At 42.8% G+C, this 26,281-nt stretch overlaps 1 protein-coding gene across 2 annotated transcripts in view; it reads right to left on the reverse strand.

Moving 5' to 3' along the window:
* rtn4ip1 (reticulon 4 interacting protein 1) overlaps nucleotides 1-26,233 on the reverse strand; it is a 52,479-nt gene extending 26,246 nt beyond the window's left edge. For both annotated transcript variants that reach the window (XR_014619534.1, XM_084311656.1), the window contains exons 1-6: nucleotides 25,636-26,233; nucleotides 14,763-14,914; nucleotides 7,616-7,684; nucleotides 6,707-6,831; nucleotides 6,229-6,277; nucleotides 3,871-4,007 (exon numbers count right to left, since the gene is read on the reverse strand). Coding sequence is in view for 1 of the 2 variants with exons in the window: in XM_084311656.1 (XP_084167782.1) it covers nucleotides 3,871-4,007; nucleotides 6,229-6,277; nucleotides 6,707-6,831; nucleotides 7,616-7,684; nucleotides 14,763-14,914; nucleotides 25,636-25,918 (815 nt within the window). In the remaining variant the exon portion in view is untranslated. The remainder of the gene's footprint in view (nucleotides 1-3,870; nucleotides 4,008-6,228; nucleotides 6,278-6,706; nucleotides 6,832-7,615; nucleotides 7,685-14,762; nucleotides 14,915-25,635) is intronic.
* Nucleotides 26,234-26,281: the final 48 nt, after the last annotated feature.

Below are 26,281 nucleotides of genomic sequence, written 5' to 3' on the forward strand. Positions count from 1 at the left end.
ACACACACACACACACACACACACACACACACACACACACACACACACACACACACACACACACACACACACACACACACACACACACACACACACACACACACACACACACACACTTTGAGTCAGAAACAAACATAGTATCAATGAGAGTATCAATAATACACCAAGTGTGTGAAGTCTAGTAAAAAAATATATATATATAAAAGAAAAATAATTTCTTTTTTTATTAAAACGCTAATCTTGCGATAGAAAAATGGTGGCGTTAAAAGAATTTTGCGTTAACGCGTTAATACCGTGTTAACTTTGACAGCCTTAATATAATATATATATATCACTCATTCTTAATATTATTCAATGTATGCCAGTGTAGGAAATATATATGAGGGCACAGGGGTTAGAAATAGCCCCTATCAATCAGATCCTGCAACCAAAATCGAGAGTGACAAAGAACAAATATGCCCCCGAAAATACTCATATCTGGTGACATATTCACATCTCAAAAATATATAAATCTCATCTGTCATACAATACATTGACAATATCATGGGTGTATCTCATTAGAGGTGTGTGAATCACACTAATAGACATGAGCATATTAATTAAGAGCATGGGAAATGATTGTCCTATAAATACCGGAAAAAGAAGAACATTCCAAGGATATAATCTCAGGGTACAGGGTAATCTCAGTTTGTCCTGCTCTCAACCTGATACAGGCTATTGTGGCTCCAGTCACAAATCAGCTGCTGCTTCCCACACCCAAGCGTGCATGCGAGGAGGCTCACGAAATTCATATCAAACTGTCAAACTGGACTTTGCAGATTAAATATGAATGAAAATCCAGCAATTCCATATCCTATTTCTTGCCTAAAATGTTGTCAGAAACATATTTTAGTAAAGTGTTTAGGTGGAAAAAGAACAAGTTTACGAGCGAACTGCCATAATGAAAAAAATGAGAAACGTAAGTCAGGACAAGAGCGTATAGTTGTAACTTATAATACTATTGTGTTAGCTGTGAAACAGAAAAAAAGGCTGGACTAAAAACGAGGCATTCTAGCCAGAAAGACTGGACTACAAACAAGGCGTTTCAGGCAGTTCAGGAGTATTTTCTGTTGGAGAGAATAACTCCCATTGGCATGGATTTAAGATTTTGTAACTGCAGATGTTCTACATGTACCTCCAGCTAAAGAATAAGGGGAAATCCCAAAAAGTTTAATATGGCCTCTTGGAAATACAATGATAATCTTTTGGAAATACCAAGATACTTTTTTGTACGGGCATGGTCACAACGGTGCAGAGACATTCGGCAACCTCACAGTGCACCACACATGGTACAATGACCTCACATACCATGCATAGGGACAGCATCCATCTCCATACAATTTGCACTGCATTTAATTGGTACTACCTAACTGTTATGCATATCAGGCAGAAAGAGTACAGAATATACAGTATTACTCAAGTAGAAGTACTATTATTTAAATGGGATTTTATTTAAAGCAACAATGTGTAACTAATTTCTCTATTAACACTTTCAGAGTTGAATGCCCACCATCCACTTCAATGTTAGCGTTAAAAACGCCTAATCTATGTTTTAAATTATGGCTGTGTGTCTAATCTGCCCGTCGCTTATCAATGACTAGTTTTCCAGTCAACATTGTCGAAGCGGATTGTTTTTTTATCGGTTCATTTTCGTTTTATAGCATTTTGAAAAGCCCTCGTTTTCAAGGAAAATATAAAGATTCCATGATAAAAGACGTTTACTGGAATATTCTAGAATACACAAAAACGTTGTAATTTTTCGGCCTATTTATGAATCATTTTCAAATAAACGCTAGATTATCGATAGTATATGTGTACGTATGCACGCTAGAGACGCAAGCTGAAAAATCGATTCTCGTATTTCCTCATCAGCGAACGCGCACACACACACACATAGGGCAAACGCTGAGATCTCAGCGAATACAACTCTGATTATCCCAAGACTGGTCAAATAGATTCCTTACCTCAGATCAGATGTTCTCCAAAAAGATCATTGCAATTCCTGATCGCCATTCCAAATATCGATCACGCTTATTGATTGAGTATTGGCTACTGTGAATATATATTCCAGGCTGATTCCCGTTCCGCGATGACTTCCATGTTGAGCAGACAGCTTGCCAGCACAAGGAACCAACTGGCTCCGCCTCTACATATCTACAGATCCCAGGTCAGTCTAAGCGACTGACCTGCAGTTAACACAGGGATAGACGATAGGGGGCGCTTTTTCCCATTCTGAGCTCCTGGAGGAGCTGCTGTACCAACGAGAGACTCGGTTGATGAAATATTAAATCAGATCGCTAATAAACAAATAAAACGATATTTGTCGTCGTGGGCACTCAGTGGGGGGCCTAATAAAACGAGATATGTCGTCCGTGGCACTGAAAATGTTAATACCTTAAGCCCGACCGGGCCGAGATTTTTTTCACGTCATAAATAGATCAATACAGTCCGTATTAAGCAATGTTGTTTCTTTTTCAAATATAACCAAGAATAAAAACCCTAACCCTATCAAAACAGCAGTCAAAGAGTATATTTTCAGCACTACGTTTGTTTACCAATGATTTTAACACTTTAATCGCCGATGACGTGTTTAGACGTCATTCCTAGCCATGCTCATTCTGCCGAAGACGCCGTAACTCGTCTTTGATATCAATAATTCAAAAATCTGTGATCGAAATCATATTTCTCCTCCGGAGACATGAGATGTACTGGTGAGCTCCACTCAACTGTCTAATGGTTCAAGAGCGCCATCTGGTGGCCAATCGGCAGATCGGCCAAGAGGGAGGGGCGCGCCAAACAGGAAGTGCTCATCCATATGTCGTCCGGGCACTCGCGATCGGTAGCCGGACTCCATCTCAACACACTGGATGATCAATCGCTCGCCCTAACTCAATAAACAACGTTATTTGGACGTATATAGTATTATACAACCTGGAAATGGTTCATCAGGATCAACATCCCATAATCGAAAACTGTCTACTCCACGCTGATCGTCCAACGGCGCGAGGAACATACGGTAAGATCCAGCGTTATTTTCTAACGTATTCCATATAAACTGCTCTGATGACCATATGACCCACACTAGACAAATGGTATAACGTTGCCCACGGAATTATAAACGCCCCCTCGCCCATCCGGTCAATATCAGATGATACGTAGTAACTTCTAGAACCACGTCCAGTTGACATTTTTTATCTTGCGCCGATTGCTATCAAACTGTATTTCATCATCAATATAATGCATTTGGAGCTATAAATCAAGTTCTGGAGAAAGCTGCAGAAAAAGATAAAAACATACTTATACTTTAGACCATATTTTAGTATGAATATGTGAATGAAAAAGTATATCGTTGCTACACCCTGAACAATGGATATAGGACAATGAATGGGCCATAATAATGGCAATTTAGCAATAGAATTAAAAAAGTTATAGACAAATAGAGCTGGCTAGGGATGGTAAATTATGAATTTAACCCATGGCGATCAAAGTGTTAAGTGTTATTGAGCTTATAAAAATCTCTGTGCATTGCATCAGAAACCGGATGATTTAGACGCGAGGAAATGACGCTGTAGGTATAAAAGACAATAAAAGTAGTGCAATGTAGAAAGTGCAAACATAAGAATAGCCATAAAATAAGTACAATAAGTACAGTGTTGCTCGAAAGCATATGAACCACTCCAGAACAGCCAGTCCCCCAAACACCCCACACATCAAAATAGGCCAATAATATTGTGATATTGAACAAAAGTAACAATTTCACTTTCGCCCTTAAATTTAAAGTGAAGTGTGTGTGTGTGTACATGTGCACGTGTGAAAGTGCACTCCACTCACTTCTCCAGTGCGCTGAGGGGCCCCTCGACAGGTCCGGCGTTATAGTCCACCACGTTGTCTGCCCCCAATCCCCTCACCAGCCGCTTAGCATTCTGGGAGCAGGTCACAGTCACGTGGGCTCCCCACGCCTTCACCATCTGACCCCAGGGAAATTTAAATGTCATTGATTAACTGTATTGATAATTTGATAAAATGTAATAAGATTAACTGTATATTCATTACCTCGTTGTCTTGTTACAGCTAGTAACATCTCATGCATCATAGTGGCTCAGGGAACATATTGCAAAAGTGTCCATATTTTAAAGTGAAGGTCTCATATGATGGAAGACGGGTGTTGCCTAGTCTTGGTTGTTACCTGAAGAATAAGTCTTCACATTTACAAACTGTTCAGAAGTAGCTGTCCTAGTTGGAGCTTTTCTTTAAATTTTCTTATTTCTTTTGGGGTGTGGGGTAATCAGGCAGAGAAGGAAATGGTGTCTTTAAATTTTGTTCTGTGCTACACCCACTGCAGCCGGCATATGAGCGTCCATTATCATTTTGTATCAAGAAGATCAAATGTTTTATCCGTGTAACATGAGATATCTAGGTCACCCTGTGAGGTTTTGGTGGCACATTTTGAAACCCCGGGCAAAAGAGGAGTGCTCCTTACCGACATAAATACACTGCAACTCCTGGCTTTTATTATAGAGAGAATCTTATATAACCTCACTCTCTATTTGGTGTTGCATTCTCTCATTCGTCGAATCCTCGCTATTACCGCTGTTTACGTGACCACTGCTTGCGTCGCGCTTGTGTGCAAATGCTCCGTGTTCGTTTTCGTGGAAAGATGTTAAGTCAGGTGACAGATGTGGCTTCTGAACACCCTGACCCACTTAAAGCAACATTTCACTGAGCACACACAGCTTTAAAGGTCAAACCAAACCCACTAGCTGCTCTCGACATTGCTGGCAATCAGCTTTTTTCTTTTTTAACTGATAAAATAATAATTTGCCTGATAATAATACTGAATTTGCATGAAAGAATTTCAAAGTAAGCGGGACTAGCGATTCAGGGTCTGGATCCAGGCAAAATTACTCCTTGAAAGGCAAGATTCTGGACAATAGAGCTCTACAGTCGATTCCACCCCTTTAACCTGACTGGTCGCCCTCTATGAGGATAACTTGAATTTCATGGACTAACCTTTAACATATCTGCGATACAAAAGCCATAATACTCACACCACTGCATAAAAACAATAAAATAATAATGTATACCGGGTTTGAGCAAGAGAACTACAATACCCAGCACCCCCTGGTGCATCGGCCACTCTCGCACACAGTAGCTTCTAATTCTAGTATGGCAAGTCGGTGTGGAATTCTGAAGTTACACATGAACCAGATTTCATGCCCCATTTTCTTCCCAGCTTTTCTCTTCTAGGCTATGCCCTAAAGGACATCAACTCACATCATGCTAACCTTTAGTAAAATATAATAAGACGACTTTGAGCCAAAGTTACACTGGACAGCACAGTTCCTTGCAATTCAAGTAAATTTCACTTTTTCTTTTAAACACGCTCGTTGGTTATTTGTCGGGCATAAGTTCAAAAGTCCCAATTCGATCAATTATTCTAGAATGTGATAAACCCCACATTGGATTTTTGAATGTTTGCCGCCATGATGCGGCCATGCTTGTAGGACAACACAGCAGTGCCAGGACGCGTGAATATTAAAGGCAACCAACTTGTGTTCAGCCTTTCTCTGATTGGCCACGACCCCACGCCACTAGCCCGCCCCCTTTTGCCGCGATAGCGTTCAGGTTCAATCAGACACAAGGCAGCAGATTCAGCCAGGTTATTCAACCATTCTTTCTTGATGCATGCGGTTTGAGCGATCTTTTAGGAATCACAAGTCTCATGACACTCCATGTTCATAATAAAGTATGTTTGCATGACAAAAGGTGAAGGGTCAGTGAAACGTCACAACTTGGGTATCATGGAATTTTCCCAAATTGACCAGTGGTATTTACCATACGGTTGGCCGTTCGAGTAGGGGGCTGGGCAATTAAGATTTTGGCTTCCGATGATCATGAAAACAAGATGAGTGGGCTAAAATGATTATTGTGCCACATGGCGTGTTGCGCTCATTTAGTCTTGTTTTGTAAATGCAGTGCACCCTTCCTTCATAGCATAGAAGAAAGGTAATACAAATTCAGTTTGTCATATGATGGGTCTTTTTGAGCAGCCAATAATGACATTCATTGGAACATATTTTGGTTCCATTCCCACTGGGCATCCCACTGGGCTTCTATAACAGGAACCGTGGATAAAAGCCTCCACCAAATGGCATATCATATCTTCATGATCACCATCATCATCATCACCTGTATTGAGAACGTTCCCACGCCACCCGATCCTCCAAGGATCAGAATACTAAAAGTGAGAGAGAGAGAGAGAGAGAGAGAGAGACAAAGGCAAATGATTGTGTTCACAAAACATTTAAGTTTTTAGAATATCTATAATCATACGATTTACATCTATGTAAAGAAAACAAAGCGAGAGCCTTTTGATTTCAGTTGAGACTTATAACAAAAATTCCACTATTCTTGTACACGGTTCTTGGATCTAATTTCAGGTGGACCAGGGGCTTGAACGTGTGAGGTGTGTTGCTCTACCCAGGCAGACGGGGATAAGTCCCCCATGTGCTTATGACGAGCTGGCCTGAAGCTCAGGGTGTTGCACCATGTGGAATAATCAACGATCGCCAAGACATACAGCTTCTCTGGGATGGATGAAGAAGACAGACGGACACTGGGTGGACAGACACTGGGCTGGGGCATTGCCCACATGTGTGTTTCTCACCGTTTCTTGGCACAGTTGTCCTGGTTGAGTCCTCCGGTGTTCACCAGGGCCGACCAGGCGGTGGCCGCCGCATAAGGAATGGCCGCTGCCTCCGTGTGAGTCAGTGACTTTGGTTTGTAGGATATCTGACCCCGCCCGGACACAATACGGATCACAGTTATAACAGAGAACCCCGCCCGGACACAATACGGACCACAGTTATAACAGAGGGCCCCGCCCGGACACAATACGGACCACAGTTATAACAGAGAACCCCGCCCAGACACAATACGGACCACAGTTATAACAGAGGGCCCCGCCCGGACACAATACGGACCACAGTTATAACAGAGGGCCCCGCCCGGACACAATACGGACCACAGTTATAACAGAGGGCCCCGCCCGAACACAATACGGACCACAGTTATAACAGAGGGCCCCGCCCGGACACAATACGGACCACAGTTATAACAGAGGGCCCCGCCCGGACACAATACGGACCACAGTTATAACAGAGGGCCCCGCCCGGACACAATACGGACCACAGTTATAACAGAGGGCCCCGCCCGGACACAATACGGACCACAGTTATAACAGAGGGCCCCGCCCGGACACAATACGGACCACAGTTATAACAGAGGGCCCCGCCCGGACACAATACGGACCACAGTTATAACAGCAGGCCCCGCCCGGACACAATACGGACCACAGTTATAACAGAGGGCCCCGCCCGGACACAATACGGACCACAGTTATAACAGCAGGCCCCGCCCGGACACAATACGGACCACAGTTATAACAGAGGACACCGCCCGGACACAATACGGACCACAGTTATAACAGAGGATCCCGATTGGACCAGTTACTGGTTGAGATTAGCTGACTCATCATGACTAAAGAAAGATGATCCCCCAAGAGCCAAAACAATACCTCGTTGGCACTCAGCACCACAAATTCAGCCAAGCTGCCCTGCTTCCATGGAGGAACAGCCGCCCACACCTGAGGGACACAAGAACAATTATACATTCATTGGATTATTTGTGTCTGCACCTAGTTCTCATCTATTTATCACTATGTGCCAAAAGGTACACAATAAAATGATATATATATATATATACACAGTCGGGTCCATAAATATTTGGACATCGACACGATTTTGGCTCTGCACACCACCAGAATAGACTTGAAATGCAGACTTTCAGCTTTAATTTGAGGGTATTTACAGTATGAACAGTGTAGGAATTACAACCGTTTCTACATGTGGACCCCCTTTATAAAAGTCCAAAAGTAATTAGACAAACTAAAAATCCATAAATAAAATGGGTCACTTTTAATACTTGGTTGCAAATCCTTAGCAGTCAATGACTGGAACCCATAGACATCACCAGATGCTGGGTTTCGTCCCTGGTGAAGCTCTGCCAGTCACCTACTGCATGTTGTTCCAGAACTGTACAGACTTTTTAAGATGTTTTTTTTGGCAAACTCTAATCTGGGCTTCGTGTTTTTGTGGTTAACCCTCTGTATTCACTCTGGTGAAGTCTTCTCTTGATTGTTGACTACGTCTACCTCCTGGAGAGTGTTCTCGATCTGGCCAACTGTTGTGAAGAATTCTTCTGTCATCCACCACAGTTGTTTTCCATGGTCTTCCAGGTCTTTTGGTGTTGCTGAGCTCACCAGTGCGTTCTTTCTTTTTATGAATGTACCAAAGAGTTGATTTGGTCACACCTAGATTTTTCAGCCTAACGATGGCTTGCTTCACTGATAGTGACAGCTCTTTTGACCTCATATTGAGTTGACCGCAACAGATTTCAAATGCAAATACCACACTTAAAATTAACTCTAGACCTTTTATCTGCTCCTTGTAAATGAAATAAAGGGGGAATAACAGCTGAGCAGCCAAATGTCCAATTACTTTTGGTCCCTTGAAAAGGGGGACGCACATACAGAAATTATTGCTATTCTTACACGGTTCACCTGATTTGAATGTAAATATCCTCAAATGAAAGCTGGAAGTCTGCAGATCTTGATAGTTTCATTTCAAATCCATTGTGGTGATGTACTATAGACCTGTCTCTTTACTCCCACAATTCTCCAAAGTACTCGAAAAACTTTTTAACAACAGGTTAGATGCTTTCTTAGATAAGCATTAACTACTCTCTGCCAATATGGGTTCAGAGCAAACAGATCAACGTCACTGGCAATAAATAGAAACAATAGAGGAAATCACAAATGCCATAGACAAAAAACAATATGCAATTGGAGTATTTATTGATCTAAAAAAAGCATTTGACACAATCAACCATGATATATTAATTAACAAATTGGAAATGTATGGCATCAGGGGAGTAGTACTAGACTGGATCAAAAGTTATCTAAATAAGAGACAACAGTATGTGAAACTGGGTGATTGCTCTTCAATGTGTTTGGACATTGCTTGTGGTGTCCCCCAGGGGTCAGTGTTGGGGCCAAAATTATTTATACTGTATATCAATGACATAATGTAAAGTGTCCAAGTTACTGAAATTAGTTTTGTTTGCAGATGACAAATATTTTCTGTTCTGGGGATAATTTAAATAAACTGCAGGAGGACATTACGCAGAAAATGTTTAAACTTAAAATATGGTTTGATTTCAACAAATTGTCATAAATGTATCTAAGACCAAAATAATGCTGTTTGGAAATTGTAGGAAAGATATGTGTACAGATAAAAATAGATGGGGTGGAAATTGAAAGAGTGTCTGAAGTAAAATTTCTTGGTGTCACGATTGACGAAAAAACGTATTGGAAATCACATATCAAACATATTCAAACCAAATTGGCAAGGAGCATTTCAGTAATAAACAAAGCAAAGCAGGCCCTGGATCACAAATCACTTCACATTCTCTACTGTTCACTAGTTTCACCATATTTAACTTACTGCATTGAAGTCTGGGGAAGTAATTATAAATGCTCATTACACCCATTAACCATCCTACAGAAAAGAGCTTCACAAGGTTGGATATCTGGAACATACTCATTCACTTTTCTTACAGTCAAAATTATTAAAATGTAGTGATATTGTAATGTATCAAACTGCACAAATAATGTACAAAGCAAAAAATAATAAACTCCCAGGAAATATTCAAAGACTGTTCAACGTGCAAGATGGGGGTTACAATTGAAGGGGAACATTTAATTTCAAAAGATAGTTTTCGAATGACCATGAAGAGGCTTTGTATTTCAATATGCGCAGTAAAATTATGGAATGGTCTGATTGTGGAGTTAAAGCAATGTCAAAACATAAAACAGTTTAAAATAAAATACAGTCAAATGGTTTTACAGAGGTACAGAGATGAAGAAGGGGTTTGATAACTGGCAGTATGTATGTGTATGTATGTATATATAAATGTATATATGTGCATATGTAGGTATATAGTTGTATATATGTATAAAAAATGGCTAGAGGATCTTTACAGTGTAACATAGTTTGGATAATTTTAATAAGGTATTATTAAAAAATGTATTGTTAACTAAGTTCATTTTTCAATACAAGTCTAGTATGAATGTATGAATTAGTAAATAAAATATAGTATGTTCTGATAAGTAAATATGGGTGGGGTTAAATAAGTGTATGCTTCTTCCCACTCATTTTCAAATATGTAAATGACAACAACAACAAATTTGAGTTTGACTTTTGTTTGTTCTTTGTTATTTATTATTCTTTATATACATTTATTATTTGAACGGCTTATGGCTATATATGTACTTGATGTTTGTTTGTTATGTTGCATATTTGAAATAAACTTCAATCAAATCAAAATCAAATCTAGTCAGAATGATGAAAATTGTGTTGATGTCCAAATATTTATGGACCTTATATATATATTCGCCTAAGACATCCATTGTTTTCCCTTCCTAGAAAAAGTACCTAATTTCTAATGTCATACTAAAAATGACGTTGACATCCTTTTCTAATGTCGTACTAAAAATTACGTTGACATCCTTTTCTAATGTCGTACTAAAAATGTCGTTTTTAGCCTTCAAGTTTATATTGATACTGTAGGCAGAGACTGGATTTCACTATGCAGTAATGGATGCACCTTTGGATCCAGGGTGGTGGGGTTACAGTATGTAACCATATACAATGACTCGCTCCACATTTCAGCACTGCTTTGATTAGTATACAAAGTGTGGAGAGGAGACACGGGAAACACGTCTTCTCACAACAAAGCGATGGCCATATGACTTCATGAGTGGGCCCAGGTAGGCCCATGGCTAGACCTATTCAATTGGAGTTGAATAACAGAACTTCAGGAAGAAAGCGGCCACCAATGATGCATATAGATTACGCACCCTTTACGCATGCTCTTGCTCAGCCCATTTCCCCATTACCTAAGCGTGCCACAATGGCATGCCCATACAACAGCCATAACTTACTGACTGGATACAGCACCGCCTGGTATGGGAACTGTTCTTCCCTCAATCGCAAATCGCTACAGAGAATCGTACAAACAGTTCAGAGCATCAGCGGATGTGAGCTTCCCTCCATCCAGGAGATATACAATGGATGGTGTGTCAGCAAAGCCTGCAGGATTATCAAAGACCCCCACCACAACACCGCAGAGTGTTTTCCCCAGGCAGTAAGGCATTGGATGTAGCCAATTACTTAAACATCTTCTTCACAAACATAGCCACAACACTGGTAAACAAACTACCCTCCCACTCAGGGCATTATGGGGTAGAACACATAGTAGCATACTACAAAAACCTAGGGGTCCACAAAGACGACTTCAAACTTGAAATGGTAACAACCGATGAGGTACTCAAAAAATTGAGCGCCCTCCAACCTAACAAGGCCACTGGCCATGACAACATCCCCTCCAAATTCCTCAGAGACGCAGCAGCCGCCATCACCCCAGTCATCACACACATAATAAACCTCTCTATAAAACAGGGGCACGTCTCCAAGGACTTCAAAATTGCGAGAGTGACCCCTCTGCACAAAAAGGGCAGCAAATTAGACCCAGGCAACTACCGCCCTGTTTCTATTCTTACCTCCATCTCGAAAGTCATGGAGAAAATAGTCTACGAACAGGTCGAAAAGTACCTGGCGGAAAAAAATCTAATCTACGAATTCCAATCTGGCTTCAGAACGTCCCACTCCACTGACACATGCCTCCTCTATTTGAACGACCACATCAAACAAGAGGTGGACGCGGGCAAATACTGCAGCATGGTCATGCTGGACCTACAAAAGGCCTTCGACACTGTCAATCACTCCATTCTAATGGACAAGCTAAAGGCAATTGGTTTTGATAGCTTATCAGTGAGCTGGATGCAATCCTACCTGGAGGGGAGAGAACAGATGGTAGAGGTAAACGGTACTCTACCCCCCCCCCCTCACAGTGAGCTGTGGTGTTCCACAAGGAAGAATACTAGGACCGCTACTCTTCCTAATTTATGCAAATGACATGTCGTCAGCCTGTGACTGCAACTTGTTCCTGTTTGCGGACGACTCAGCCCTGCTGGTCTCTGACAAGAACAAATTGCAGGTTGAAAAAACCCTCAGCACGGAACTAGGCAAAAATCTGCATATGGCTCGCTGATAACAAACTATCATTACACATGGGCAAAACAGAGTCCATTCTCTTCGGTTCAAATAACAAACTCAGCAAGACCGACGGCTTCTCAGTTACAGTGGGTGACAATATTGTCACAAGGAAAGACGAAATTACCTACCTGGGTTCCATCCTAGAGGCAAATCTTTCCTGTGACAAAATGGCATCCAATGTAATAAAAAAAGTCAACCAACGAACTAGATTCTTGTACCGGATCTCCTCTCTGGTAAACAAGAATACCCTGAAAACTCTGGCAGGAGCACTCATTCAAGGGTACTATGACTATGCGTGCACCTCATGGTACCAAAGCACCTCAAAGGCGCTTAAAACAAAATTATAAACATCACAAAACAAACTGGTCAGACTACTACTTGACCTGAACCCCAGAACCCACCTCACCCCTGCCCACTTTGACAACCTAGGATGGCTTAGAGTAGACGACAGAGTACAGCAACTTGCAATGGGCCTGGTCTTCAAGATACACTATACGACCGGGGTGCCCATGTACATGTCAAAATACTTCCCAAAGGTCAGGACAAGTGCATGACAGTATGGTTAGTAGGGTTAGATATATATATATATATATTTTTTTTTAAATTCAGATAATGGTTGAAGAAGTGCGTCTTTTACACCAGAGGAAGCTCAACAAATCATGTTAAACCCAGATTCGGCTCAAACAAGGGACTAAACACGTTTCGCAATTATGCCACAACAATGTGGAACGCCCTACACAAAGCTGTAAAGGAATGTGAATCCCTGCCCACATTCAAAACCGCTCTTAAAGAGCACCTACGGGAGGCTGCAATTCGAAACTGGCCACCGTAAATGGCAAATGCCCAAAACCCCCACCACCTCCTAATAGACAGTCTCCTCCCCACCGCATGTATATATTCCCTCCCCGCCGTATGTATATTTCCCTCCCACCCACCCACCCCCTCCTAATGTACAGTCCCCTCCCCATCATATGTAAATACTCTGTCAGGATCTAGGGGTAACAGTACTGTATATTTGAATACCGCTTATGTCACAAATGTATCAGTACTAAATACCTATATGTCCCTATGCCATAAATGTCATGTATGTTGTGTATGTCATAAATGTCTATATGAAATGAAAATGGGGGACCCTGATGGAAACAAGACAAACGTCTTTCTCAGGTCTGCATCCCCTTAACAATTTTATGTATTGAGCCGTACTGTATTGTACCCATTCTGCAATCTGTTAAATAAAGTTCTCATTCATTCATTCATTCATTCATTCATGAACAAATAACCTGCTGCCTGTCTGCCCACTACTCACTCACTGTACTGAGTCACAATACTGTGATTATTATATTATAACTTAGAGCCACTTTATCAATGTTTCTGCTGCTACTTTGCACACACCACATCCAGACTCTACTGTTGCGTTATAATCTAGTGCTATTAATCATTTTTTTTTCTTTCTTTATTACAGGAAAAAATATTGAACATTTACAGTTGTAGATATTGTACATTTTCCATATTTTTTCTTTTTCCCCCTCTCATTTCCCCTTCCCCTCCCTCATTCCCACCCCATCCCCCCACACAGAGGTTGTTGACAAACACATCTGCAAAACATACATTAATCATTGTTTCTGCTGCTATTCTATGCGGGTTTTTTTATTGCCCCCATTTCATCTCGTCTATTGATGTCACTGATTCCATGTAGATGAGCCTGGACAGAATAATTTCACCTTCCTTTGTGCTTGTAGGAACAAAAATGTGATGTGACAATAATTAAGATCCGAATCTGTTCCGTCCCCCAGAACTGCTCGTGCCACACCTGCAGGCCACATTCCATTCAATAAACATTCCAACTTATTTGATGTCATCACTGGCGCAAGCATGAATTAAGTGAAAGCAGGGTTGGTAACGGGTCACATTTTAACAGGATTCCAGTTATTCGATTACCAAAAAGAGGTAACTTTGTAATCTATTGGTTCAAGTAAACAAGGACACACAGTGTCATAATATCAAAGTGTGTCTGGAGACGGAGGTCCGACAGGGTCTTTATTCTGAAACAAGACAACTCTGTGAGCGCCACTCAAAACAATCAAAAACAAATTGTACACACACAAGGCCCACAATTTGCTAGTGGGGCGTGATCTGCCATAAAAAGGGCACCTTTTTTGCTTTATAATGTGTATTCTGTGTTTCGACAGGGTGAAGTTAACATTACGGAAGATGTAAGGTGAGTGAGCTTGGTAGTCTAACAACAGTGTACAGTTCAAGTCAAGTCAAGTCAAGTCAAGAGTTTTATTTGTCACGGCATACAAGCATACAGTGAAATGCGGGGGGTCATTTACACATCTAAGAATGTTGATCGTTTGAAATGAGGACCGTGTAGAACCCACCCACCACGTATAATTACATGAAATGAGCACTTTGTTTGATTTGAGTCTGCGCGGTCCTCATTGCTTGCCCCTTCTCCGTGCCTCTTCCCTTCCCTGCCCTCCTTACCTCGTCTCCCTCTTTGAAGTACTTGACATCCAGGCCACACTCCATGAGGACCCCAGACACATCTCTGCCCAGGATGAGGGGAAACTCACTGCCAGTCTGCTTAATATTCAGAGGATCTCTCTTCATAGAGAGAGAGGAAGCGCCATAGCCACCTGCATGGACAAACAATGATTCATTTATTTTTTATTTTTTGACATTTCTCAAATTAGGCTAATCAATACCGCAACTCGTATCACATATTGGGCTAGGATTGCAAGATTTCGGGAATATTCAAAAGTGGAAACTTTCCATGGCAATTAACAGGAATATAATGGAAATATAGGGGTCTGTTCAGGCTTGTCAATTTGAAGACTTCAAACCTTGGTCAAATGACAAGGAGTACATGTGTAATTTCTGCCCTGGCAACCAAAACTTCAGACTGACAAAGCCATACAAAGACTACATTAGATTAGATTCAAATATATATATGCTGTAGATATACTGTAAATATAAATGTATATGCTGTAAATATAAATATATAAATGTATATATATGGTTTATACATCACTATTATATATGCTATCATACAGTTATATACTATATACTGTATAGACTATAGTGTATGAGGTAGGTAGGTAGTTATTATGATTGCTATGATTACAGTGTAGGGCAGTTGTAGACAATGAAAGCAGTTCAAAGTTCGTACAGTATGGGTAACAGAGCCTAGGGTATAGGCAATGGAGAGAGTTTATATAGTATGGGGGGGCTGTCATGTCATCATGGCACAGAATTCAAGGAGGTGATCGCTATGGGAAAGAAGCTGTTCCTGAGTCTGCTTGACTTGGAGCGGAGATTCCTGTAGCATCTCCCCAGAGGGGAGGAGGGCAAACAGTCCATGATTGGGATGAGCGGTGTCCTTGAAAATGCTGTGTGCCTTCATCTGACACAGTTTGTGATGGATAGACTCAATTGTAGGGGGTGGTGTACCGGTGATGCGTTGGGTGGTTTTCACCAGTGCAGTTGTTGTGAAGGGCCAGATTAAACCGAATATATATATTTATTTATATATATATATTTAATTGTATTTGTATATTCTCTAATATTCCCTGATATCCCTTGTATATTCCTTGTACAATATGCATTGAATATCCATTCTAGCCTACTGAACATCCCATAATAGTCTCCATTCTACTATTGGTCGAGACCTTGGTGCCAGGCTGCCATACCCCTCAGACCCAGTTCAAACGTACCGCTCAACATGTACGAACAAGTCCTAGTTCCGTGTAGGAATCTGGCTACCGCACCACTAATGGGACTATTTGTTCATAGTGCGTATATATACTGCGCTACTAAAGTAGGACTTCCTTTTCAGTCCAGTTTCTTACCCTCCAATAGAGTCACAGACGTAAAGCCTCCCCGCGACGCCACGTGTGGGAGTAAGGCCAAGTTCGCCTACCATCGGTATTGAGACATCGTGTATATTAATATTTGAATAGTCATATTTGGCACTATATCGTCGAGTTGGACGTAGTCTATTAAGCTAATAATAGTCTGTTAATATATAGTGCTTCGTGCGGTGAGAATACTACCGTAGTCAGTACCCCATCGTTTCGGGCAGAAAACTGGCTGCTTATCCAGGGTGGTTGACCCCACGTGAAGCTGCACCCGAGGAGCCCCAGAGCCGACGAGCGAGTGGACCTGTATACCGGATTATTCTACCGACGACAGCCCGCCTTCCCAGGCACGGATTATGCTTTGTATACGTTGATTATTCCATGGATAAAGACCCCCGACACTGCCGTGTGTTGGAACCCCCCCCCCTGGAGAGGACGCAAGGTGAGGAGACGCTCTGCAAGACGAGGTCGCTTCACGTCTCTCCTCCGTGGACCGGAGGACGCCGGCCCACAAAGAGTCCATCTGCTTTCATCTGCGGTCCAAGGATCGCCGGCGCATTGAACGGCACTACAGTGGGTTCACCTGGGATACCCTTGGCCGGATGAGGCAGCCGGGCTCTACCCCCCCCCCCCTTCCTACTCCTGTCGGCTTACAAGCGACCGGATTAACCCCCCCTAGTGTATCCAGTCTATAATCATTAAAGTACCATTGCTGTTATTCCTTAACTATTCCAGGTCGTATATGTACCACCTGCGCCTTCAGAGATTGGACATTCTCTATTGATATACCGACGAATACTCTTGCCATAAAAGTGCATACTAATTCCCATTCATAAATGTGATTGATTTGATTAAGTGCTTGCTCTACACACCATCGCTGTGTAGAAATAAAGACCTATTTCTAATTCGTACATTTGTGTTGGATCCGTTTCATCTACGTGACAGTGTTCATCATAATATATTTATGCCGAGTACTGGGTGGCCGAATATTAAGTACAAAGGTAGTGGTAGTAAGTAATAGTATCATATCTAGTAATACAGTCAGGGAATTGTACCCCTCAGTTACAGCAGTGCTTTCCAGTCTGAGGCAGAATCACAATCTGGGGACTCGACAGGTGGACTTTCCTCAGTCTCCTAAGGAAGAAGAGGCGCTGGTGAGCCTTCTTGACCAGTGACGAGGTGTTGAGGGTCCAAGAGAGGTCATCGGAGATGTGGACTCGCAGGAATTTGAAGCTGGAGAAACGCTCAGCCTCTGTCCCGTTGATATGGATGGGGGCGTGCATGCCGGCTCTAGTCTTCCTGAAGTCCAGGACTTGGCTAAAACCATTTTCCATGTGTACACTACCCTTTAAGGCGGGAAGATCATATGCCCTCCAGGCATGACCACTGATAATACACAGGTGGACTATTGGGAGTTTGAAAGGAAGATGGAGGTAGATGAGTTTGAAAATAGCAGCAGGAAGAAATCAGGAGGAAGAAGAAAAAAGACAAAAGAGAGACGAAATATCAAGTCACGGTGATAGAATGAAAAAGAAAACCCACTTGGCAGGAGGCAAGTTGATTACGAGAAATGGAGGATATGATATTCCCGGGTCGACGTCAAAAGAATTGGGTTGTCGGTTTGTTGTGTGTCAAAGACACCATTGAAGGGGGCGTCGGAAATATCAGAGTGGGATATCAAGTGCCGTCAAGTGTCATATTTCCAACTTAATAGAAGAGCTCCTGTTAAGGGTGTGGTTGAACTGATGCAAGTAGACTAAGAATGTAGAAGGGTCACTGACAGAGACAGACTTTTTCAATAACGATTCTGAGAACTTTCAGTATAAGTAAGTACAGGTAAGTAGCGGTCTGATCCATCGCTTTTAGACAATCAGTTTGGGGTCATTGGACAAAAGAGATTAAGATACGTAAATATATTCACCATTAGAGAGATCTAAAATGGTCCTATGTGGTAGAAAAATGCAGCAAACCAAGTCACTTTGACACACATCAAACAAAAAACCAAATTAAATTACATACATAAGGCAGAACAGTCAGATTACAGTTAAAAGGCTGGGTGACAGTTGCAGGTGTGTAATATATAGAGAGAAGAGGAATCAACAAGTGCAACAGTCAGCTAGGGACTGTTGCAGTTTCTGCTTAAACAGATGAAATGACGGAAGTGATGAAGGTTTAATTAAGCATTACATCACGTGCAGGAGCGTGTTATACGAATTAGATCATGCCTAGGGGTGGTTGTGAGGCCCGAGGCGCAGCCGAGGGTTGTTAGACCCCCCTAGGCATGATCTAATTCGTATAACACACGACTTCAAGTGATGTAATGTCTTTTATACAATGGCCGAATCCATCCAACCGTATTGCTATACAATAAACACACAGTAATTGAAGCATAATGGAGATTTATTCACAAAACCATCCGCAGAAAAAGTAGGTAAAAAAAAAAAAAAAAATTGCCTCCGTGTCTAGAAGCAGGTGTGGTGCTTCAAAGCATGCCATCTAACAACAAACTTCATATAGATCCCGCAATGTATTATTGTTTTGACAATGGGTCATGACAAACCAATTACATAATCCAACATTGTGTAAACAACTAACATATTCCAGTTAACGGTATCTTTTTTTAATTATTCGTTACGAATATATCCATAATTCCATTGTGTGCGGGACATACAGTGAAATCGCTTCGTGCGACAGTGTCCTTTTGCAGAGGCAGCTTGCTACAAAGCATGCCATCTAACAGTGAAGTTACCGGTTGTTATTTGATTGATTGATTGAAAATTTTATTAACAGATTGCAGAATGGGTACAATACAGAATACAGTACAGCTCAATACACACAATTGTTAAGGGGATGCAGACCAGAGAAAGACTTTCATTTTGTTTACATCAGGGTCCCCCATTTTCAATGCATCATATTAACATATATGACATACAGATAGACAGTGCTACATCTATACATAAGTTGCTACAAAGCATGCCATCTAACAGTGAAGTTAGCGGTTGTTATTTGATTGATTGATTGATTGAACATTTTATTAACAGGAGAGGGAGGTTCTACAATGAATGCCATCTAACACACTTCCCGCGATTTATATTTTGTTTCACAATGAGTCATGACCAACCAATTACATAATCCAACATTGTGTAAGCAACTAACACATTCCACATGACTTTATCGTTTTTGAATGAGTCGTTATGACGATATCAATACATCCATTCATAAAGATGATTGTGCGCCATCTTGGTTTCATAACATATATGACATACAGATAGACAGTGCACACATCTATACATAGGTTGCTACAAAGCATGCCATCTAGCAGTGAAGTTAGCTGTTGTTATTTGATTGATTGATTGATTGAAAATTGTATTAACAGGAGAGGGAGGTTCTACAACGAATTCCATCTAACAACACACTTCCCGCAATTTATATTTTGTTTCACAATGAGTCATGACCAGGCATGCGTTCTTCATGGGACGGGGTTGCACTCGTGCAACCCCAGATAAGTACTCGCTATTTGCATATCAATAGCGCCGGTCGTCAGGTGTGTTAAATACGTTCTCAGATACATTCACACCTAACTTGTTGTGAATGACATGTGTTACATTCCATTCGTAGAGGCAATTAGGCACTGTCTTTAGTCTGTGCTCAAGCGAGGGGACATTAAATGCACATTCGCGGGAGCGCGCGCACGCGCCGGGAGCGCGCGTGCATTAGGTGCGTGCAACCCCAGATGATTTCAATAACGCACCACTGGTCATGACCAACCAATTACATAATCCAACATTGTGTAAGAAACTAACACATTCCACGTGACTTTATCGTTTTTGAATGAGTCGTTATGACGATATCAATACATCCATTCATAAAGATTATTGTCCGCCATCTTGGTTTCATTCATAAAAACACGAACGGCGGAGTTCGGAAAAAAAGTTATTCGGTTGTGGGCGGGTTCTGGGATCACGTGGAGTGTGTTATGAGAAATAACAACGTCTGAAAGAAGTGTTTCAGCCAATCAGAATCAAGAAATGTGCACGCCATTGTATAAAGGGGTTTTGGTAAGACTTCCAGTAATTTGCTGCAGCAAAATGAAAGAAATTCTGGCCAAAGACAGTGCAGGCCGGATTGAGGTGTCTTTCCTAGAAGAGTCTTGTAAATAAGTAGAAGCCAGTGATGAAGTCACCTGGTGTGGAGGGCGGACCAGCCTATCAATTTATACAGTTCACAATGGTGGGTGGAAAAGTGTGCACCAGTGGCAAAACGGATGGCTGAGTGGTGGAGAACAAGCCTGTTAAGGGCACACTTGGAAGCATTTTATAGATGACATCACCATAATCAAACATGGGGAGTATGGTCATCTTCACCAGAGTATGTTTGGCAGAGTGTGTGAAAGAAGCCTTTGTTATGGTAAAGTCTGTAATTACCACTCGTGGAGTAACAATGATTTAAACTGTTTATTAGCAACTCCGAGCTTCCAGACCACACTGTAAAGCTGTGTTAAACCCATATTGTACACTGGGTATCTTTGAAATTCATATCGGATATATTTTTGACACACCCCCACGCCCGCTTTCACGCTTGGTTGGTATTTTCTAAAGTGGTCGCGTCCCATGAGCAAGTGACTGTGGTCACAAAAGCCCCAGGCTTGCAAACTAGGGATGGGTACCTTTCACATTTGAACCGATACCGGTACCGGTACCTGTGAATCGATACCGGTACCCAACGGTACCTTTTTTCGGTACTTTAGTCTCAAGAAATTTAATTTACCTACCTCAGTCGTAAAAAAAGAAAATCCAAACATCAAATAACTACAATTTCGACAGTTTTCGGCTGGTCATTGCCCTGACTGCTTTGTTGTTGAATCAAGTCAAATCCTAGGTAAGCATATATTGTGCGTGTGAACGTTGACATGGAGAAAAAAAAAGTAAAAAAAAAAAAAAAAAAAAATTATATATTTTTTTTTTTTTCGGTTTCTCACTTGATTCGATACTCTGTAGTACCGACGTGTTTCGGTTCGGTACCTCAAAAGTACCGAATTCGGTACCCATCCCTATTGCAAACCGCAGTCACGTAAGGGGCTATGGCCAGGGGTGATCAGAACATGCGCAGCACAGTTGGCAGGTGTGGTCACACACACATATTCAACCTCTCACTCTCCCTCTGGTTATTCCCCTCCTGCTTTAAGTGTTTATTCCCCTCCGAGCAAGACCTTAAAGTGAAGGCGCTTGCGTGGAGGGCTCTGAACGGCATGACCAGTGTGTGGAAATACAACCTCCCCCGTCAAATCAAAGGTGAGCGAGAAAGTGGCAGTCAGGAGAATGAGGCTGGCAGGTCACTGCCAGAGACACCATGAGCTGCCAACCAGCAAACTTGTGCTGTGGGAGCCAACACACGGGCATCGATCACGACTCACGAGGACGACCCACATTAACATATGTGGACGTACTCAGGAGAGATGCGGGAGCAGAAAGCACCGGCGAGCTAGCCAGATGCATGGAGGATCGGGATGACTGGAAGCACAGATGGAGGGCCCGTCCGAGGACGACCTAGATAGATAGAGATATAGATGCTTTAAGTCCTCCACGATTGTGCCTGTCCCCAAAAAAAGGCAAGGTAACATACCTAAATGACTGCCGCCCTATTGCCCTCACCCGCCAAGTGCTTCGAGAGGCATATAAAAAAAAATTGTGCCATCATACCCACCACACTAGACCAGCACCAGTTCGCTTATCATGGAAACAGATCCACTGATGATGCCATATACACAGTACTCCATAGCACCCTCACTCACCTAGAAAACAAAAATACATATGCCAGATTGCTATTGCATTTAATACAATAATCCCCTCCAAACTGGTCACCAAACTAGGCTTCACCCCTGAGCTGTGCACCGTCATCCTGGACTTCCTGTCTGAGCGGCGACAGGTAGTGAAGATGGGCTCCATCACCTCTGCTCCTCTGACCCTGAGCCCCCACCTGTACTCCCTGTATACATACAACTGCGTATCTTTACACCACTCTAACCTGGTGGTCAAGTTCGCAGACGATACAACTGTGGTGGGCTTGATCACCGATGGGGACGAAAACCTGGCACAGTGGAGTGAGGATAACAACCTCTTGCTCAACATCGCCAAAACAAAAGAGCTGGTGATGGACTTCAGGAGGGGGAGAAAGACGGAGTTGGCCCCCATCACAATTGGAGGTGCTGCTGTGGAGAGTGGGTCTGTTCAGGTTCCTCGGAGTCAACATTACAGAGGACCTGAAATGGGACACCCATACAGATCAGCTGGTAAAGAAGGCCCAACAACGCCTCTTCTCCCTAAGAAGACTAAAAAAGTTTGGCATGGGGCCTAGCATCCTGCGTGCATTCTACAGGGGCACCACCGAGAGTGTCCTTACCGGCTGCATCACAGCCTGGTACGGGAACTGCACTGCTCACAGCCGCAGAGTAATACAGAGTTGTTAAAGACAGCTCAAAATCTGCGGCTGCGAGCTCCCCTGTATACAGGACATTTACAACAACCGGTGCATCAGCAAGGCCCAGAAGATTATAAAAGACCCCAGCCATCCCAACAACAGCTTGTTTCAACTGCTGCCTTCCAGGAGGTGTTACCGTAGCCTCAGAGCCAGGTCCAGCAGGCTCAAGGACTCATACTACCATCAGACTCATGAACACTATCTAGCAATTAAGTATTTTTAAGTACTTTACGTACATTTTACATCACCACTCTCAGCACTGTCACTTTTTCTTACATCACTATTATGCTGGTTTTTATTGTGTTTTTTCGTATGTATTCTACATTTACATTTACATTTACATTTAGTCATTTAGCTGACGCTTTTATCCAAAGCGACTTACAAGTTCTGTGCGACAAGACAGCAAGAAGGGTATAACTCTATCAGCTGAGTAACAATGTTCATCAAAGTGTTGCGTGTTACAGTGTAGGTTAGTTTATTAGGACAAGTGCATGACATTAAGGTTAGTCGGGGTTAGATTTTTTTTTTTTTTTATTTCAGATAATGGTTGAAGAAGTGAGTCTTTAGTCGACGGCGAAAGATTGGACGGGATTCGGCTGTCCTAACTGGGATGGGTAGTTCATTCCACCATTGTGGGGCAAGGACTGAGAATAGGCGGCTTCTCTTTGATGACCCTCCGGGAGCTTGGATAGGAGTAGATCTGAGGCGGCCAGAAGATGCAGAGCGTAGGGGTCTTGAGGGTGTGTAGTTAGAGACCATTGACCGGAGGTAGGCGGGAGCGGTTCCCTTTGCCGCACGGTATGCTAGGTCGAGGGCCTTGAAGCGGATACGTGCAGCAATGGGGAGCCAGTGCAGGTCCCTAAGAAGTGGGGTGACATGGGCCGACTTCGGTAGGTTTGAGATCAGGCGGGCCGCTGCGTTTTGAATGAGTTGAAGAGGCTTGGTGGCAGTGGCCGGGAGGCCAGCTAGCAGTGCGTTGCAGTAGTCGAGGCGGGAGATGACTGTTGATTGGACGAGGAGTTGGGTGGCTTCTTTTGTCAGGAAGGGGCGTATCCTTCTGACGTTGCTCAGGAGGAATCTGCAGGTTCTGGTTGTCGCTGCGATGTGAGCAGAGAAGTTCAGCTGGTCGTCGAGGACAACACCAAGGTTCTTGGCGGTCGGCGACGCGGTCACAGCTGCATTCTCGACTGTGATGGAGAGGTCGGTCAGGGGGGAGGATTTGGCCGGCAGGTGGAGCAATTCTGTTTTGCTTAGGTTCAGTTTGAGGTGGTTGGTCGTCATCCAGGCGGAGATGTCGGACAGACAGGCCGAGATCCGCTCAGAGACGTGGATATCTGAGGGCGGGAAGGAGAGGAAGAGTTGAGTATCATCGGCATAACAATGATATGAGAAGCCATGAGACGTGATAATGTTACCCAGTGATTTAGTGTAGAGGGAGAAGAGAAGGGGTCCTAGGACCGAGCCCTGGGGGACACCCGTCCGGAGGGGGCGGGTGGCCGACAGAGTCCCTCTCCATGACACATCATTCTATTGTGTATTTTATTGACATGCTGTAGGTCGAGGGGGCAAGACCCAAGTATTTTGCTATTTTTGTATGAGAATATGACAAGATCATCATCATCAGGTGGCTTCTTCGTTCCGAAGGTTGCCTATCACTCTCCAACCCATTCTGCCCCACAATAAACAACAACAATAAAACTGAATCTGAATCTGGAGCGAAGGGCCAGTTGAGTCAATTATGGTATCATCAGCATAGATGTGTATCCGGACCGGAAGGCACAGATAGCCTTGGCAACATCGTTTATGTAGATGGAGAACAAGGTTGGGCCCAAGATGGAACCTTGAGGCACACCCTTCGAGATGTTGAGAGGATCTGAAACAACGTTTTCTGACTTCACTCACTGTGCACGGTTATTGAGATAGCTGGCAAACCAATTACTGCCACTCTTGGACAGGCCAATGCTAGAGAGCCTAGATGCAACATGATTGTATGGTCTACTGAATGGCCAGGTCTATGCAGGCAGCTATGCAGACCTGTTTATTAGCCATGGCAGTGATGACATCATTGAGGACGTTCAGGGTGATGCATCCATGGCCAGTTCAGGACCCTGACTGCAGATCTGACAGGATCGTTTGTGAACTAATCTCAAATACTTTGGCCAGGCAAGGCAGGATGGATATAGGCCTGTAGCAGTTGGGGTCAGAGCCTTATTTCAAAAGGGGGAAGATCTTAGGAGATTTCCATTCAGAAGGGAAAACAGACAATCATAGGTTTCTCCAATGTCATCTCCCCACCTACACTAAAGACGGTTATGAAATTCAACAACAAATATCCTCTCAGATGGGGGTCCCAGAGACAAATGAGGGTCATCTAGCTAATGTGTATCGATGTGTTGGTCCTTGACATGAAAAGTAATTGAAAGACATTGCTGGAGGTTTATTGCTTGTGTAGACATGACTTGGTGAGCGTTAATGGAGAGGATGTACAAGGGCTGTTGAGAGAGCCCTCAGGCACTCTTAAACACAAGGAGACAACCACCACCTCCCTCAACAGCTCAGTGTGGTTTAACAATTGTTGGGTAGGAGGGACACGTTGTGAAATCACCACCAAACCACAAGCAATGTCAACGTCTGTGGCCTGCTGGCCTTATTATGTGTATCATCTGTATTGCTCACTAAAGTGAAAAATAATAAAAACTTACTTTGAATTAATTCAAACCGTATGTGTGATCATTTATCTTGTATTGCTCTTTTCAAGGTTATCAAACGTTTCATATCCAGGGGGGCTCAGAATAGAGGCCTTGCACAGTCTAGTAGTTTCTCTGTCTTCCAGCATGGCTGCCTGTAACATAGCAACCATTGTTGTGTACACAGCAGTGGAAGAGACAACGGAAATATCCATCAACAAAAACACGGGGTATCCGCTTGTTCTAGGAACCCCTTGTACTTCCCTTGAAGGGTACAGTTAGAATGTTGGATAGCCCCATTTCCTACTTACCAAGTCAGATACAGCTGTCACTTACCTCTCATGCTGACGTCAATGGGGTTAAGTCCTGCGGCATGGACTTTGACAATGACCTCATTGGGATAGTGGATGATGGGGAAGCTAGCGTTTTTAGTGAACCGCAGAACGTCATTCTTTCCGTATGTATCGATGACCCAGGCAGGCATGATAGTCATACGACTTTTTGAAGTAGTGAACATTTTTTTCTGGTTGCCATAGCTGGATATTACTGTGTTCGCACTTGGTGCTTTACCAAGTAGAGATAACCACCTACTGCACACCAGCTGCCGTAAATAACTCATTGTTAATTTCCCGAAAGAATAAGGACGTTTAGAACTAATTTGATTTATCTATATAACGTACTCGCTACCTAATGTTATGCATCGTGCGTTCAAAGCTGTACACAGTACAGACAGTAGTCAACCTACTAGGTTTGCAGAAAGAGCAATGTCAACCTCCACGATTACAATATATTTATATAATTTCCCCACGTCACATCTGTTCATCACGACCGCTGCATATTATTTCGATGTGCAAACATATCTTCAAACGTCTGTGAAAGGACAGTCAAAATAGTATCTTTGGTGACAGCTCGCTTATCGTTTAGCTTGCTCGCATGCCGCTTCCTCTTGAATACATATTCGACTATCGCCTCCTATACCAAT

Source organism: Notolepis coatsorum (assembly GCF_963971535.1).
Source record: "Notolepis coatsorum genome assembly, chromosome: 3".
NCBI lineage: Eukaryota > Metazoa > Chordata > Actinopteri > Aulopiformes > Paralepididae > Notolepis > Notolepis coatsorum.